Source organism: Fistularia commersonii, chromosome 9, assembly GCF_037954325.1.
Source record: "Fistularia commersonii isolate RoL2024-O1a breed Wild chromosome 9, RoL_Fcom_v1.0, whole genome shotgun sequence".
NCBI classification, from domain to species: Eukaryota; Metazoa; Chordata; class Actinopteri; order Syngnathiformes; family Fistulariidae; genus Fistularia; species Fistularia commersonii.
In genome coordinates this window covers 6,485,690-6,503,980 of record NC_141292.1, presented here as the reverse complement: position 1 = coordinate 6,503,980, position 18,291 = coordinate 6,485,690, and the positions used below count along the sequence as shown (strand labels likewise).

The 18,291-nt window shown below is 43.6% G+C and overlaps 2 protein-coding genes and 1 long non-coding RNA gene across 3 annotated transcripts; 1 reads left to right on the top strand and 2 right to left on the bottom strand.

Annotated features, from left to right (window-relative positions):
* Positions 1–76: 76 nt before the first annotated feature.
* Positions 77–7,854, bottom strand: fbxw5 (F-box and WD repeat domain containing 5). Its single transcript, XM_086152165.1, has 10 exons — positions 7,746–7,854; positions 4,575–4,770; positions 4,336–4,493; positions 3,827–4,010; positions 3,491–3,639; positions 2,918–3,250; positions 2,650–2,830; positions 2,414–2,561; positions 1,927–2,139; positions 77–1,245 (listed from the first exon to the last, which is right to left on the bottom strand). The coding sequence occupies exons 2-10, from the start codon at positions 4,759–4,761 to the stop codon at positions 960–962; spliced, it is 1,839 nt and encodes a 612-aa protein (XP_086008291.1). The 5' UTR covers positions 4,762–4,770; positions 7,746–7,854; the 3' UTR covers positions 77–959.
* Positions 7,855–8,552: 698 nt separating this feature from the next.
* Positions 8,553–9,675, top strand: LOC147231062 (uncharacterized). The gene is made up of 3 exons (XR_015106639.1): positions 8,553–8,646; positions 8,895–8,981; positions 9,059–9,675. It is a non-coding gene; the product is annotated as an uncharacterized LOC147231062 (long non-coding RNA).
* A 2,031-nt stretch (positions 9,676–11,706) lies between these two features.
* prdm12a (PR domain containing 12a) lies at positions 11,707–15,208 on the bottom strand. The gene is made up of 5 exons (XM_086153062.1): positions 14,820–15,208; positions 13,449–13,639; positions 13,215–13,370; positions 12,976–13,090; positions 11,707–12,880 (listed from the first exon to the last, which is right to left on the bottom strand). The coding sequence occupies exons 1-5, from the start codon at positions 15,091–15,093 to the stop codon at positions 12,432–12,434; spliced, it is 1,185 nt and encodes a 394-aa protein (XP_086009188.1). The 5' UTR covers positions 15,094–15,208; the 3' UTR covers positions 11,707–12,431.
* Positions 15,209–18,291: the final 3,083 nt, after the last annotated feature.

Below are 18,291 nucleotides of genomic sequence, written 5' to 3'. Positions count from 1 at the left end.
ACAATGACTGCAGTGAATAGATTAAAAGTTTAGACATCAAGAGGGAACGTAAACAGGATTCAAGTAATGAAGAAAATGAAAATTACATTATTTTTATTAAAAAAACAAACATCCAGGTGACATTTCCTCTGAAGACTTAAAACCAAATTATAGGGTATAGCTTTATGCTACCAATGCATCAGGGGTTTGAGTACATTTTTATATACTATTGTCCAAAACAGCTATGCAAACACAATAATTTTTTGACAGTCATGCTTAACGCTAGCTGTTCTTTCTTCAATCGTTCCATTGACCTAAAGCTAACAGAATTACCAAACATTTGGGGGAGGGGGGCAAAAATAAACCAACCCATGTGAGGAGTTTAAAAACCAAGCCAAGCTAAAAATTGCTTCCCTTTTGGTCTCAAATGGGTTCAGATTTCCTTTTTTTCTGCAAGAAATTATTTGGAACAATTTAATTTTATAGACACTGGTGGCAAAAAATCCATGACTGAGGAACAAAAAAAGGAAGTACCGGTTTCTTCCTCCGATAAGCAGGACGTGACAATTGTGTTCACAGGGTCCGGCCGCTGCTGAGCTCACAGCTCAGGTTCAGAGCACGACTTTTAGCTTCAAGGTGCTGCTTGCACACATTACAGACACACAAACAACAGTGTGTAAGGAGGGTATGTGCGGATGTCTGTTCGATGCATTCAGGTGTCTACACTCTGGGTGTTCATGTGGTGAAGTCTTTTTGTTCTTTGCTGGCATGACGGAGCCTCCTTATGTCAAGCCCAAGTCCTCTCGTGTTCCATCTGTTGTTAGCTGACGACACACAAGCGCTGCTGCGGGTCACGACAATGAAAGCTTAAAACAAAAAAAAGTCACTGTAACCAACGTTCCATGTACCAACGGAGTGTTTGTAGTCACATGACACTGAGGTAAACATCCTCTCCATCTTTAAGTGCCTTACAACCTGACTCAAGGTTTGCCATTGACATTGCTGGACGGGGAGGAGTTCTTGTTGCGGCTCAGCCAGGACGACAGGAGGCTCCGGGGCCGCGATGGACGCGTGGAGGTCTGCGCCAGGCGCACCATTCGCAGCGAGCGCCACACCTTGATGGTAGAGTCATCACTGGCGGACAACAGCAACTCTTGGTCTGCAGGGCTGAACGCAACAGAGTTCACCACGTCCTCGTGTGCCAGGCGTGCCAGACAGATGTTGTAGTGACGATCCCAAATGTAGCCATGCTTGTCCTCTGCACCACTGTGGGATGGAGGGAAACAGGGGGCTTAGTGACATCTTTGCACCCGATTTATGCATTCTTAATTTAATTTAATGTACAGTTGTAATCAGGTTGAAAAGGTTAGTTAATTCCTTTTTATATTTTCACCCTCTTCTCAAGTTTTAGCCACCTGTCTGTCAGCCAGCAGGTACTAGAAAAGAAAAACTACCCCGTGGGGGTGCAGGGTGGGGCTTTTGGTGCAGAAAGAGGACAACTCCATTTCTGCACTTCTACGCCAGACAACAAGTGCAAGATATCCTGGGTTCCAGGGCACACATGTGGTCTGCTGGACACACATCAGGAGCAACTTGGGTTTCCAGAAATCAATTCCAATTCACACTGATAACAGTAATAATACTAATAAATATGAGCAGATTACTTGAACATTTGCTATATACTCCAATTGTCTTGTAAAAGACATCTTATGATGTCTTATCATCTTTGTTACTAATTACATTAGTTTCTTATCAGTGAGTTGGTTGGTTTTACAGCTTGCCTTTGGCTTATTTTTTTCCTTTACTCTCACATGACTCCCCCTTTATTGAGGAATTGTTTTGGAATATTGCAACAAAGAGAGAATGCACTTGCTGAATCTTGGCTGAGCTGAGGTTTACGCAAAACGGAAAATCAGGGTTGTGTAAGAAGCTGCATCCGGAACTAACCTGGCCACAAAATCTCTGCTGACATCCAGAAAGATGAAGAAACACTCGTCGTTTGGTGTAAAAGCCCGGTGAGCACGAAGACTTCGCCTCTCCTCCCTCAAACTCTTCAGGTCGATGACATGCAGGTCGATCTCCTCCGCGATGGGAGGTGGTGACATTGGATCGGAGATGACGCACCCAGCTGGCCAAGCCCGGCTGTTCACGTACAGGTACCTGAGCAGGGAGAGAGAAAAGCAGACATTATGCAGGCCAAACTTTTTTCTGGCTCGGCATACGTTTCTTTATGGATTCTGGACTCCTCGGGAAAATGGGAAAATAAAGTCCTCCATAGTCCATAATACTTGCCTTTAACAAATACTAACTCTATCGGACTGAAAACGAAATCTAAAATCTCCTTCATGGGACACCTGTACGATTTCTCTAACACAAGCTTGTACACACCATTGCTCATGGTTACCCATGGCTCTAGTTGTCAGTAGATGCTCACCTATGGTCTGGAGAAAGGCCCATCCCGATGATGTGGCCGTGGATGTCAATGACGTGGTCAAGTGAATCGAAGAACTCCTCCGAAGTCCGCTCCTCCCCGAGAACGGGACCGCAGGTGGTCATCTGGTCCGGCTTGATTCTTTTAATGCCTGGCGAAAAATTACGTCTTCCAGCACTGCATCCAAATAAACAAACCAGATTTTGGAGCTGGAGTGTATTTCTCTGGAGCACCCATACCTATCTGGTGAGGTGAGTAGGTAAGGCTGCCGGTGGTGAAGAGTAAGTAAGTCTTGTCCTCTCCCTCAGGCTCCGAGGGTTCGACAAGGCTGGAGTCAGGGGCCTTAGTGTGAGCTCTGCCCATCATCTTGGCAACGTGGGTCTCGATCGCAAGCTCCTGGGGCCCGACGTTGTTCCGACTCTAACAGAGAAGAGAAGCAAAAATCAAGCTGCAGAATATAAAAGTAAATCTTTTCATCTGACTCTTAACCTACTTCAGTTAGCTCACCTGTTTAACCTGCTCCAGGCCCGAGATGGTGGGCTGAGGAGAGCGGGGGCCAGGGAGGCCGGAGCATCGCATTTCTCTCGGACACAGCCCATCCTGTTCTTCCTCATCATCTTCCTCACTGCCAGAGGTTCCCAAGTCAAAGAGGAGAGGCTGATGCTGCTGCTGCTGCTGCTGCCCTTTCCGTCTCTGAGCCTGAGCGTCGTAGTCCAGCAGCAAATCAGGGTTGTCGTGGCGCCGGCAGTGGGCCACCATCACTGTGCGTATAGTGCTGGCATTGATGTTCTGGATCTTGAATAGGCGTTTTACTACATTTACGTTCTCCGACTCAATATCCTGCCAGAGAAAAGAAGATGAAACGTAGTGAGGCTTCAAAAAATCCCTGAAAGACTGTGTTTCTACAACTACAAGATTTGTATGAAAAATCTTGATATAACAGACCAGTTTGGGAGAATTTAAAAGGTATAACATGCTAATATAATATTCTTGTGTAACATCTTTTAGTTTCTGATAGATAATCCATGACTTTGAATACTCTAAGAAGTGCCACCACCACCTGACTTGGACGGGACTCACCTGAAAGGCTTTGTTTAGCCAGAGAACGGAGCATGAAGTCAGGTTCCCAATCCAGTGCAGGTTTCCAGATATAAGGTGTGTCTCGTTCAACCAGCACCCAAATACGTCGTAGGGCTTGTTCCTCACCCGCGATAGCAGGGAGTAATTTTCTGTTAGGGTAACGCACTATTAGGATACATCAAAATAAATACCCAAAAAATTCATGGTTTTTAAAGGTGACCAGAGAGAATCTTTTGTCAATATGTAACACATATATGTATGTCATGTAGTGCAACTATAACTAAGTGCATGGGAGGAGGAAAAACAATGATATCAATCTCTTGAGCTGCTAACTACCTAGACTGAGGACGGCGATTTCTCCGGATGACGAGTTGTGCGGGCCAAGGTAGACGCCGGACACCAGCAGCAGAGTGTCATCGGCATTGAACTGGGAGAACTGGGTGTAGCCCCAGTTAAACTGACGCATGCTGCAACTGTGCACCAGCGAGATATTTCCATCGGGCCGCTCTGTGTCCCACAGCTGCATTTGACAAACCACAAGAAATTATATGGATGTTAGCAGTGAGCAGAGCAAGCAATAGAGTGAGCGAGCATACACGCACGCACGCGCGCACGCACGAACACACACACACAGGCTATTGCAAAACTCTAAACAGGCTACATTTTGAACTGTAAACTGCATAAATTTGATGATGATGTGGGTTTCAATTTATCATTGAATCTTAACTTGGGCTCGATTGGGCATTTAAATGTGTCACAAGGAGGGTGTTGCAAAAATAAAATCACAGTGCAGACTGCAGTACACAAGAAATAGAAAGTAAGATGAAAGTGACCCAAGTAATGACCTTAACAGTGCAGTCTTTGGAGCTGGAAGAGAACCGATGACCCTTGTGTGAGAAAGCCAGGTGGAGGACTTGGTCATTGTGCTCTCTCAACGTCTGAACCTCCACACAGGGGATACAGTCAAACAGACGTTTGAATTCCCGATACCACGACACAGCCGCTGCAAACAGGTAGAGATTTGGTTATTTACAGACAGTAAGTGCTGTTCTGCTAAGTTAGAAATGTGATTATAAACACACACCAGGGTGTCTGGGCACGTTGCGGGGAATTCGGTAGTAGCTGTAGAACAGCTCCCTCCATAGGAACTCATCTCTGGAAACAGCCAGCCACTGCCGGCAAGTCAGACCAGCTCTCAGCACGGCATTATGGGGCAGACGCAGGAAGATCTCTAACACCAGGCTGTCCGGCAGAACAGGGCCACAGTCCATTCTAACATCCTGCGTAAAACAAACACATCACAAGTACATGAGTCACACAAATATCTGTGTTTGTACCTTCTGACAAGAGGCTTGAGGTTGTTTCAGAGAGTAAGACTGGTTGAACAAAGAGTTAAAAATGAAGTTAGGACAGTGCTGGAGTCATGATCATTAGGAGAGAATCAGGCCTAATGGTGGCAGCGATTCAACTCTGTATGCCAACTTTCCAATAAATATCACAGACAAAAGGAGAAAAAACAATTTCTTTCAAAACTGCCTGAATGAAATGTACCATCAGCTGTCCGCCTGGTCAAACCTCATTCTGCTATATAATTAGAAACGTTCAAAATAATGATCGGCCCATGGTTTTGAGGCAGCACTATTCCAGTTTAAATCGAAAGTCATAAATATTCAGCATATTTGGTAACTCTATCATCTCCATGACAAAGAAGCTGAGAACAAAGTTATGAGTCAAATTCGTATTTTATAAATACTGGATATATTAATAACCTGACAGGGTGTGTAAAAACATGATTTGGGAAGAGGTGTGCTTTAGATTAATAATGCACATTGATGTAACCATTCTCAATTTACAGACACGAGTTTTTAAGTGAAATCAAATACTCCCCAACCCCAAACCCGAAGCCCCCCCACCCAACCACACACACACGCACGCACGCACGCACGCACACACACACACACACACACACACGCGTGCACACACGCGCGCACACACACACACACACACAAAAACCAAAAAGATGCAACATGCAATGCTGGTTCTCACATAGCATATTCATATTTTCTCACATAATGCACCCACACATGAAGAATTTACCATCTAAAGGTTAAATTCATTGCAATTGTCGGCAACTCACATGCTGAAGTTTTCTCTTAGTTTTTCGCTTATGTATTGCGGACCAGGATAAACTTGTCATTTTTCCCCGGGATACATGTGAAACTCCAGAATTGTAGGAGGACGGATTGTAATCCTCTTTCTGATTCTTCCATCTGACTAACTCACAAGATTTCAGACCGAAATGTCAAACATAGCCTTGTTACACAAAACCAGTAGATACACTTTCATTCACTGTGATTAGATCCCCTATCTCTCTGAAAATGGCCTCTAGTAAAATGAGCAGTGAACATATGCATTGTTTCACCAACAGCTTTAAACACCATTTCCAAATAAGAGCTGAATTGGGTTCTAATGAGGGTAAGAGTTACCTCACGTGTTCTTCAACCCACGCTTGAGTGACTTGAAAATTTACTTTTAATGGCAAAAGACTTCACATTGAAGCCTATATGCTCAACATCAGTTGTTGCCATGTTTCCCTTTTTACTTTCAAACACAAACAAAATCCACAGTTGTGCAACTCTTGTCCCTGACAGACTGGTTCACAATTGAGATCAAACCTAAATGGGTCAGCAACCCCTTTTTAAAAGACAGTTCTCACGAACATGAGCGTTATGAGCCAAAACTAAAAAAAAGAACCCCATCTGTGGCTTAATGATTTACTGCACTTAGTTACTGATGTTGATATTCATCCTTTTCTTCTCTATTACTGACATCATTCTGTCTTTACTGGCTAGCCCGCAAAAAAGAGGCATGTGTTTCCCTGCATAACATGTGCCTCTCTGACGCAGCTTTCACTTTCAAACAGCACAATGTTAGCCCTCAGCACCGAGTGTATGTGAGAGACAGAACTTTCCAAGAACCCTTTCTCTATGGTCACAGGATTAAGTCATGAACCCACTATACACTTGTAAGGGGATCAGGCCATGACGTTATGTAGCTTCAAAATCTGACAACTCCATTACTGAATGCACTTAACATTTTTTTTTTATTAATTTAGGGAAGCTACGTAATGAACAGTTTTGTAATAATCATATTGGATTATTTGGATTTTGTTCCTTGTTTGATTTGCAATTGCTAATTCAGTCAGTTTATCTAATATCCCTAAAGTAAAAAAAAAAGGTAATTTTTGCATTGCAAGTTACTTGAAACTTGCATGATGTAACCAAAACCTGCAGAAAAAAAACATAAATTATTTTAAATGACCTAAAGTGCTAAAAGATATTCCTTAGCTAAATTCTACATTAACAAAAACAACCAAGAGTAATTTGATAACAACAAAACACTGTAATTGTGATATCTATTTTAATCATAAGTGCTTCCTTTTAACTTAAGATCCATCCAAGCTGTTGGCATTTTCTTTCACGTATCTTTCACGACTTGGGGACTATAATTAAACCTGATCCCACCTTCTCTGCTGAGAATAATTTGAGCCTGACAGCTGGAGGTGTGTTTGCTGTCCCACTTAAACATGTCCATCTTGGCCTGAGCCCAGCGTGTCAGCTGGCCCAAATCCTCAGCTTCGATAAACTTGATAATAACAATATATTTTAGGATTAGATTCTTCTCAGTAGCTGATTCACTGCTGGAAAATCCCACGACGCCGTGGCAGTTTCTTAAAAACATACTCAAAGAAGAGTCATAGAGCTATGATTGACCCTCTAAAGACGCTTTATAAGCCAAGTTAAGAAGTGTAAACAATTACAGGGAATATTAAGAGGGTCCTTGCTAAACCCCAGACGCCCAGTGAAGATGACCTAACATGGAAATGTTAGAAGCTGAGGCAAAAACCGATGACAAGTCACTGTCTCCTTGGAAGCGAGTGACTATCAGACCGAGCATCTAACTAGTCTTGGCAGAGTTACTGGCAACAATTTGTAAAAAGAAGATATTTTATATATGTGTTTATTTAGAGGAAAGAAAAACAGGCGAGGCTTACAGCTAATCTATCGGGCTAATGTCAAGCTAGCTTACTGGTCGCTTTGCGAGCTAGCTGTTAGCTGATAATTTTGTTCAAATGTTACGTGGTGACGTTTCGTTTTGACAACAAGCAAGAGTTTTCATAAATCTACGTTGTGCCCTCACAAGACAGGTTACTGCGTATGCTTTGTTAAATTATGTCAAAGAGCCGGCGACTGACCTGCTGGATCAAAGTATGCCGTAGAGAAATTCAAGCTGCTAGCTTATCGCTGACAATCCATGGCGATGACGGGCCGCCGGCTGGCTGCAAGAAAATAACAACAATCCCTTGGAAGAGGAACCCCGAAAAGACTATTTTAATCGAACACAGATGCATCGATGCAAAAGTAAAGCCCATCTGCTCAGTTGTAGGGCTATGCGAAAATAAATCAATGTGTGTTGATAAATGTTAAAACCACTTCTCAGAGAAAACAAAAACAACACAAATCATCAGAGGGCTGCAGCACAAGAGATTAAAGTATGAATAGGGATCATTATACAAACAGATGCAACTGACACCAACTGATCATTATAATAACACAAAGCTAGTTTGCAGTGCAAACTAGCTTCACACCATTATAATGGTGCATTTATATTGCGCATACATAAACAATGTCATAGACAACTTAATCAAAAATTATCAACAATAAGTGAGGCCTCACCTCAGTACTCTGCACCTGTTTCATAAATTAATTAGTGATACCTTCCTTTATTACTCAACAAAAGAAGTCCACTATCTAAATAGACATATGCAGTAGTTTCATCAGATACGTTATGGGTAAAAAACAAAATTAATAGTTTTATCAAATGCTTTAACATGCACAGCAAATCTCCAATAATGTCCTTTGTCAGGACTTTTTTCCATGTTCATTAAGACATCATGTGATGGAAAAACTGAGTGAACACCTGACACTAACACTACTCCTCCCAGTTTACTGACACCACAGTGTGCCGCGCCTGGGAAATGTTGTGTCATTTACTTGAGTCACAATCCTTGTGTTTGTGTAGGAGCAGCTGAACCCGGACCTGAAGTCTCGGAAAATATTATTTAGGCAGAAAGATGCTTTGATACCTTCTGAATGGTAAGGATTCTGTTGTTTGGGGGGAACAAGTTTGTTTTCCGTTTGTTTTGCATGACATTGCACATTCTCAGGGCAGATTCTCACACAGGTAATCCCTGTGTAATGTAATTAGTTACACAATTGGTTATTCTGTTGTACAAAAAAGTGTAATGGGCTAACAGTAATATGTCGATTGTCACACACAGTCCGCAGCATGTTATCATCTCATAACTGATTCTGCTGACGGATGAATTCCTGTTTTTCTGCAGCACTGCGCCGTGTAACTGGCTGGATCAGCTCTTGCTGTTGCTCGGCGAAGGACAGGCCAACTGCAGGATGACTGCAGAGGTGTAAAGGTGCTTCTCATTGTGTGTCTCCCGTTATCAAATATAGTGTTCACCATGGTAACTGTGTCCTACTCCTTATTGTGCAGAGCAGCAGGTGTGGACAGTGCCGTGTGATGGAACACCAAGCAGTCCAAAACCCTCATGACCCCTGCCGGCAGCCGCTCTGTGCTTGTTTCAATGACGACTTATCTGGAAAACTCTCTCTTGAGGTGTTGGATAACGTCCGATTCCAGACAGGGGCAGCAGCGGCTTTAAACACGTCTTGCATTTATTGCAGACGGTGTTTAAAACACAATGTGCTCAGAGACCCGAAATAAAACGGTTCTCTCCGAGCAATTCCTTTTCTGCATCATGCCGTCTCCTTTGCGGCTCCTAACATTGAGATTTTGGCGCGATCCTGTGGTAGATAATCGTACTGCATCACACGATGACGTCCAAAGCAAACCACAAGTGGATTTATCGAAAAAAAAATTTTTTTAATCGTATCGAATGTTTTTACGCATATTTATTAGTGTAAAATAACTATCAATGATCTGCCATAACAGGGATCATTATTTGATCATCTCTTTTGAATAAATACAACACAGAGCATTGACAGGTATAACCTTTAAAACGGGAATTTTATTAATTATATTCTCAGTTAAACCTTAAATTTAAAAAAAAAATTACATTTCTGTTTTGCATTTCATTTAGGTCTGTGAGATTCAAAGGGTAATGCAGACTTCAAACAGATAAAACTAAAGCAAATGCTGAAAAATAAAAAAAAGGTCAATCAATTAATTAATAAGTGCTAAATAAATGTAATTGAAATTATTTTAATAATCGGAAAATGTTAAAGTTGAATTCCAAAAATGCATTAAAAAAGCTCATAGGGAAAATCAGACGATGATATTTGTCTATGAAACACAATAAAATAGATTTAGATATTGCTATGACAAAATGATTATCAAAATGTCTTTTGATAGAGAATAGACCATAAATTAAATAAAAGTGCATCAGATAAAGAAAATAAAATTATAGATAAATAAAAGAAATATAATCTATATTTCATTATATTAAATTAATTCTAAAATAGGATAAATTTAATATATATATCATGGTGTCATCTCCTCCCATCTCTCCACTTCTTATTTGATCTACTTAATTATCGTTATTAGTAATAGTAGTTGCGGTCTTTTTATTTATAGGGAATCTTACTGGTCATGACTGACACCCATGACATTATTTAATGATCAGCTGCATCAAAAAAAAAAAAAAAGTGAGGATATTGAGCTGGGCTAATTAACCTGCAACCCAAACTGGTTGCTCAATGTTCAAGTTGATTAATAAAATCATAGTCATCCCGATAAAATCACTGTCCTCTAAAATGTCCAGTCACAATTTATTGCCATCAACCAAAATCCTTCTTCGCAAAAAGCGAAATCTTCTCTTCTTCGACCCCCACTGTCAAGTGAAAAAGGGAAAAGCAGGATATCAAATATAAATATATAGACTATCATGGTATATAATTTCCCCCTGCTATTTATTCCTGTTCCCTTTGTCCAAACCGGACTGACTTCACTCATCCAGCAGGCCTTATCACCCACATCCTTCCCAGTAACCACAATCATTAGACTTGATAACTGGCTTGTAATGGAGATAATTTACTGTCATCCCTTCTTTATAATCTTGAGGTAAATTATGTCTCATCATTTTAGTAATTAATTGTTGATTTATCATATAATTTATAAATTTTGGGGGGGAATGAAGATTCATTTTATATTGTTACGTCTTGCTGTTCACAGATCATCTCTAAGCAATTTTCAAGTCAAGACAGTCATCGTACATCACGGTGCATTTTCACTGTAAACTGAATTTTAATCATTTTTTATGTGTGTTTTCACTCCATTTTTGAAGAATATTTGTCCACCAAAACAGGCATGTAAATGTGATTTGTTGTTTCTCCATTATTTCAAGTGATAATAATTGTTCATCTGCCTCCGGTTTAGCTATATTTCATAAGCCGTCTAATCTGGCACGCAAATATTAAATATGAAAAAGGTTTCTTGTCATTCTTTGGTGTGATTTGTTCTAAACAATGTTTTTCGTTTCTGTTTTTCTTTTAGCCACCTTTTTTATATCATTTCTGACTTGCCAATTACATGATCTCTCAACATATTTTTGAGTTTTCTACATAATGAAAATATTTTGTGCTTTTCTCTCTAGGGGAGCCTTTATAAATAATTTATCTCTTTCTTTTCATATTACATCTTCGCAACCATTCACATCTTTTCTAATACAGTTCTATTATTGAATGAGCAGACAGACATCTCAATTGCAAAGTCATGTTACAATTAATTCTGTCTTTATTCAGACAAAACCTGCTGTCCAAGTGCAACTGAACTCCTTCAAAATTTCCCTGCAAGCTGTAAGCCTTCCATCACTTCTAATAACAGATCCTCACCCAAGCGTCTTGAAAACCATTTCATTTTTTTTCCCAGACAAACCCTTTCACTGTTTATAATGTCTTTCCGGTCATCTCATGATGTAATCATGACCCACGCTCCCAAAGCAGCTGTCACTCAACAGGCTCATCCTGCAGAGGGAATGTGTATCCAATGATCAGCAGGTTAGGTTTTAACCGTATATTTAGCATATTTTTGACATTGTAGATCACACGTCGAAGACTAAAAAATTGGCATATGAGAATAAGGATTTCTGCAAGACCCACTGGGCAAATTTCACTGTCTGCAGGTATTACTTACAACAACAACAACAACAACAACAACAACAACAACAACAACAATAATAATAATAACAATACAATAGTTGTCCATGGGTGCATAACCAATTTAAAACACAACAACGCTCGGAAAACAATTGTATGTACTTCTAATTGCAGCACAAAGATCACACCCGAAGTGAGTTTATATCATATCATTTATTTAGAATAGAGGAACCACAAATGTATTTACACTCACATGTACAGTAGGATACAATACCACCCCCCTTCTTCTTATTCTTCTTTTCCTTCTCTAGGAGATCACACAATTCAGAGTCTTTACAAGTTTAAAGTGACATATCATTTTACAAAGTGGAAAAAAGAGGCCAGTGGTCACCCACACGCACACACATACACACGCTCCGGTTTCCGTGTGTGTGTTTGTGTGTGTGAGAGAGAGAGAGCGAGTGAGCGCTGGTGAGATGGAAAACAGGGGCCTACGAATGCAATATGTATATTTTTATATATATTTCTTTTGGATGACAGGTGATGGAGGTGAACATCTGCGCTGAAGATGACGGTTGGGGAGAAGAAGGGAACCTCCGGGATCACGCGATTAACAGAGAAAGTTTGTATGTGTGTGTGTGTGTGTGTGTGTGTGTCAGATATCCACGCGGTGATTTTCCGCCTTCCGTGGTTTGTCTCCTCCACCCCTGCGGTCTAAAGTGCATTGTTGCTTTTTGCACGTCCGTCCACGATCATAGCACCATGGTGGGGATGTGGTGCACCAGGGGCATCTGGTGCTGGTGGCCGATGGCGCTCATCTGAGCGGGAGGCGGGGAAACTTGCGGGGGCCCCCCGTCGGTAGCGGCCGCCACCGGCTTGTGCCGTGCGCTTTTCTGGTGCGCCCTGAGGCCCGCCAGCTGCGAGTACGCGCTCTGGCAGACGTGGCACTTGTAGGGCCGCTCGCCGGTGTGCAGCCGGACGTGGTTGCGCAGCGTGGAGGACTGGCTGAAGCGGCGGTTGCAGAAGCGGCAGACGAAGGGCTTGTCCAGCGTGTGGATGCGCATGTGGGAGCGCAGGTTGCTGCGGGAGTTGAAGCCGCGGTGGCAGATGACGCATCGCATCCGGCCGGAGGTGGTGGTGGTGGAGGAGGAGGAGGGCGAGCAAGAGGAGGACGAGGCCCCGTCACAAGACTGGGGGTCATCTGGGAGAGGGAACGGGAGCAGCGGGGTGAGCGTCTCCTTCTCCGAAGGGGAATCAAAATGAGTGATAAAAGCTCGATCTGCGAGGCGATCTCACCGTTCCTGTTCTTCTTCTGGTGCTCCTCGTCCGTGCCCGGGACGCCGGGGATCCCCAGGAAGGTGTTGTGGGTGTTTCCGTACCAGACGAGGAGCTCCTGGTCCGGCGGGATGGTCTGACGGGAGAGGTTCACACGGTCACTTCCTGGCTCCACCGATAGGGGGCGCTGTTTCCCCCGTGAGGCCTCCACGGAGAAGGAAGGCCGCGCTCTGCGGGGAGCGCAGTCCCGCATTCCTCACCTCCACCGCCTTGTAGAAGATGCTGCTTCCGATCTGCACCACCTCCAAGTTCTGCTCCTGCTCGTTGCGGGCGCACTTGATGTAAGTCATCCAGCTGCGCTGGTCCTCCTGGCTGGCGTCGATGAAGTAGCGCACCGTGCCGTCCTCGTTGAACACCTACGCGCACGGATCAGCGTCAGAGAAGAACAAGACCTCCTCATCTGGGACCTCCCGAACACCTCCCGAACACCTTACCTCCCACATCAGGTTGTTGTTCTTCAGCAGGTCCACGTGTTCCGGGGACAGGACCTTCCCGGTGAAGGGGCCCATCTCGGTGCCCGCTTTGATCCAGGTCTTGGAGAAGATGCCCAGGCCCTCACCGGGGATGGAGCTCTGGGCGATGATCACCTCGCTGGGCAGCACCAGACTGGACAACTTCTGCACCTCTAAGGAATTAAAAAAAAAAAAAAAAAAAAAGGATGCTTAATTTAGATTTTTTTTTTCAATTTAGAAAACACAAAATGTGATTTTAAGGCCAATGTCACAGGTGGGTGCATGAGGGGGTGGGGAGGCGGGGGGTGATGTCGAAAAAAAGGCCTGAAAGCAGCAAATGGACTGGATCTTATTTCAGTCACGAAATATTAAGCCCCCCCAACCACCTCCTTTAATTCGATTATCCGGTTGAATTGAACGTTTTGGTTGCGCGTAGCAACACCAGCCCTCGCTCCCTCTATCGGAAGGCCATTTTCATCCAGAAAGGAGGGATGAGGAGAAGGGGAAAAGAGAAGGAAAAAAAAAATCTTGCTTTTCTCTAATGTCCAAATCAAAGTTTTTGTTATTGCGGGTGGAGGTTAAGTGGCGCCTCCGTTGCGCGGCGGCCAACGATTGGTCACGCATCAGATGTGACATTCAGGGACGTTTACTGGGAGAGAAACGACTAATTCCAAATTCATTATCCTCTTTTAAGAACTTTGTAGCAATGAATTCGGGCTGAATGCTGTTGAAAAAAAAGACTAGAGAATTTCTTGCCACGAAAAAAAATATAAAAATAAAAATGGAAAGGCGATTAGATGGTTGACATGCAATGAATAGCATTAGATTTAGCCTTCACGGCGCATTATGCGAGGAACAGCAAATCTTTTAAAGGAGGAGAGAAAGAGAAAAGCTCCGGAGCCCCATAGCTGCCAGGGGAGGAAAAGAGACTGTCCGGAGATTGATGAATGTGGGATAAAAAAAAGGGGGTGGATTTATCAAAAGAAAGAAAAGAAAACTTTCTCCCCGCGGAGGTTTAAAGTGGAAACTTTCCCAGGTCGAGCGCAAAGTTAACCAAAAGGATTTAATACCCCCACCCAACCCAGCTATCCGCCCCCGACCCGAGCCCCATCCCCGGCCTGGATGCAGCGCGCCGGGCGCGGAGGAGAGGCTGAAACACGCTCCGTGCATGGAGAGAAAAAAAAAAAGAGAGAGAAAAAAAGGAGTGGAAAATAAAGAGGATTGTTGTTAAAAATGCGGGAAAACAGCTGTTAGAAAGAAAGCGAGAGTTTATTCAGCTTTATCAAACTCTCCAAGGAGGAGGTGGAGGGGGGGACCCCCCTCCACCTGCGGGGCCCGGGCAGGTGAGCCTACCTCCGGCGAAGGACTGCGCCAGCACCTCGGCGGTGAAGGCGGTTCTGGGGCCGCCGCTGGGCCGCTCCTCCGCCAGGTGCTCGCCCAGCACGTTCCTCCACCTGCCGTACAGGAAGCTGTGCAGGATGTCCGAGGTGATCACGTCGGACAGCGAGCGGCTCGGACACTTAAATCCGGACTTGAGGGCCAGCGCGTCGGCGGGCAGCACGGAGCCCATGGCGCGGGAGGGGGTGAAAATAATTAGATTGAAAAAAAAGAAGAAGCGGAAGCTCATGCATGCAAACACACACCCCTTTCCCTCTCTCCCTCTCTCTCTGTCTCTCTCTCTCTCTCACACACTCACGCACACACGCACACACAACAAGAGGCGCAGCTCCGTTCCCGATCCGTCCTCCTGCACGTCTGTGCGTAAAAAGCTGCCCCGTCTGGCTGAGGGTCTCCTTATATAAGTGGCTGTGTGACCCCCCGGCTAATAACTTATTAATGGCACACCCCTCGCGGTGAGACAGGCCCCGCCGCCCCGCCGCCGCCGCCCCACCGCCGCCGCCGCACCGGCGACCGACAAAGAAGACGGCAAAGGAAAGCAAAACTTTTATCACGTCTTTCAAATTTTTTTTTTTTTATTGTATTTAAAAAAAGAAGAAGAAATTATAAGCCGGAAGAGGACGTGTTTGAATGGACTATTTTCTCACCTTTTCTATATATATATGTAAACATGTTTTTTTTTAATTTATTTTTCAATTTTTTGTTTACAAATATGCGCAATCGGATGACACTCAGAAGTGGGTCATTGGGTCCCGCGCCTGCTTGTTCACGGCCATTTCGTATTCATGCGCTGGTAATATTACTATTATTATTATTATTCCCTTATTGTTGTGTGTGCGTGTGTTTGTGAAGAGGAGGAGGAGGATGAACGGTGGTGATGGTGGTGGTGGGGTTCAGCGCGGGAATAACAAGAATAGAAACACGCTTGACGTGTTTTTCTCCTTTCTTTTCTTTCTTTTCTCCGCTTTTCTTTTCTCTTTTTGCATCATTGTTCACATGCAAAAAATGCAAAGCTGCTTTGACGTGGTTCACTTTTCTCTCTCTCTCTCTTGTTGAGGTAAGCAGTTTAATATTCATGGATGTTCTGCACCCCCCACCCCCACCTCCTCTGGTATTGTGACAACGTTTAGATGAGTATATACGACCCCCCCATCCCTCCTCCTCCTCTGTAGTCACAGTCCTCTGTTTCTTCCTCTGTGGGCTATTTTTCGGGCTTGATGGACTGCGGCTAAATGGGCAGTTTTCCTCCTTTTCCAGCAGAGAGGACATCTTTATTCCATCCCTGGCTCGCAGGTTTCCCATTCAGCTCCCCTCCCAGTAATGTCAGGGCCCTGAAAAGTGCTGCAAATCAATCTTTCATGGTGTTTTGAGGGCAATTTGACATCCATGCACTCCTCTTTTCACTGCAACTACTACACGGGGGGATTGCAAGTTTTCCCCCTCTCTCTCTCCGCTGCAGGAATATGGCACATGTAACGGGAGAGGGGATATGGCACCGAAATACAATAGCTGGATTTTTTTCTTCTTCTCTTCTTTCTTTCTTTCTTGCTTTCTTTCCTTTCCTCTGTTTTTTGGGGAGCTGCAGATAGTGAAAAGGCAAGGTGAGTGACAGGGCACGAAAAAAGATTACTGTGAAACAGCTGCTTTTTATGAGCGGGCCCCTCCCACGTTTGTCCCCCCCCCACCACCACCAACACCACCTTTTTTCCCAGATGAAATTTCTGCGCTCTTTCAATGGGATTCTTTCTCATCTCGGATTGATTTACATTTATAGCATTCATCACACAAATCCGCGGTAAATGGCGGGACAGGGGGCGGGCCCGCTCTTTATTAAAGAGGAATTAAATGAATTGAATTGGGGTAACGCATGGATTTGATTTGCTTATTTATGCATTAACCTATGGCATTATTCGGAGCTGGTAAAGCCCCCGGGCATGTCAGCAATGGCAAATCATCCCCGCTTAGCCGTTCCATTGTAAAACCATTTAAGCCATTATTCTGTCCATTTAAAGCTTATCAATTTCGTGTGGATGATTGACAATTATTGCACAAAAAAAAGAGCGCGGGCGATTGTTGCATTTCAAAGAGAAGCGGTGGGAAACCTATCAAAGCGGAGCGGGGAGGAGAGGGGGGACGCGCGGCGGCGCGCCGGCCGCCGAGACGCGGTTCCCGGCTGGGGACGGAGCGGCGAGGGGGGTTCCCCGGCTGCATCTTCGGAGACTGAAAGAAAGGTGGGGGTCCCTGTTTTTTTTTTTTTTTTTTTTTTGTTATATGCAAGTTGACAGACTTTGCTGCAGGGGAAACACACACACGCGCGCGCACTCGTGCACGCATTCTCGCGTCTCCTGGGACCCTCAAGTCGGGTCATTAAATCGAGATTAAAGTGCCACAATGTGTTGGATACTGACGATCGGATTAACTGTTGCAAAAGGTGAGAAAATGTGCGCGCACACACACACAGATCTCTTTTCTCCTTCTTATGGGACAGGAGTGAGCATGAGGACAAGGAGGGGGGAGTAAGCAGGAGTCCGGACACCTGCCTCGCAGGAGGGTGTGTGTGTGTGTGTGTGTAAGAAAAATCTATTTAAAACGTGTTACACTCGGAAAGCAATAATCCGTTTGCTGCTACTGCTGCAACCAGACAAACTCCATCTGCAGATGGGATTTTATTTTATTTAAAAAAAAGAATTCATGCTCTTGCGCGCAAAAAATAAATTTGAAATGAGAACAAATAATTTTAAACTCTTGCTATATCGACTTATGGTTCCCGAATTCATTTCAAAGTCGAAAATCAAAACTGTGCAGCATCTTTAAATACGTATTTCTAAGGGCTCTATTAAAACATTTTGTGATATCTTTTAAAGTTTCATTGTTCTTTTCCTTATCAAAAATGCCTCCTTAATCCAATTAAGTGGATTTTATAATTCATTCAATCGTATGGTTCATTTGAATTAAATTGATTTAATCCTGTCAATTACACTGTTATAGTAATGTCATTTCGTAGATATTCAAAAGGAAATTCCTTATTGTCAATGAAATAAAATAACAGAAAACTCAAGTGTGATTTTATAAATCAATTTCTTGACAATTTACTTTTTTCCCCAGGAAGTTTAAATTTTAAACTTCTTACATGGCCAGTTGGGAAGAGGCAATTTCTGAAAATGCAATATATCGAAGCTATTTATATTTATACGAACTTGACATTTGTCCCCAAATTGTTAAAATGTGCAAAATAACCGCTGCTATGGGGTAAAATTAAAGTCCATTGCTCCCTTTCATTTTGAGCCTCTGCTGTTGTTTTCCCAAATATCCGGGGTGTCAAGTGCTGCAAGGTGAAGTTTAAGGGCCCCAAAAAGGTGCGAAGGTGAAGGACTGTGAGTGTGTTAATATTGATGGTGTGTCTCCACATCAGTCTGGGAATGATTCT

Excerpts from the sequence above, each read along its gene's own strand:
- prdm12a (XM_086153062.1), bottom strand. The coding sequence starts at position 15,093 with ATGAGCTTCCGCTTCTTCTTTTTTTTCAATCTAATTATTTTCACCCCC. Across the intron at positions 13,091-13,214 it reads TCTTCTACAAGGCGGTGGAG|ACCATCCCGCCGGACCAGGA; the intron begins GTGAGGAATGCG and ends CTCTCCCGTCAG. Across the intron at positions 12,881-12,975 it reads CCAGAAGAAGAACAGGAACG|ATGACCCCCAGTCTTGTGAC; the intron begins GTGAGATCGCCT and ends TCCCTCTCCCAG.
- fbxw5 (XM_086152165.1), bottom strand. The coding sequence starts at position 4,761 with ATGGACTGTGGCCCTGTTCTGCCGGACAGCCTGGTGTTAGAGATCTTC. Across the intron at positions 3,251-3,490 it reads GGCTAAACAAAGCCTTTCAG|GATATTGAGTCGGAGAACGT; the intron begins GTGAGTCCCGTC and ends TTTCTCTGGCAG. Across the intron at positions 2,562-2,649 it reads CTACTCACCTCACCAGATAG|GCATTAAAAGAATCAAGCCG; the intron begins GTATGGGTGCTC and ends ATTTTTCGCCAG.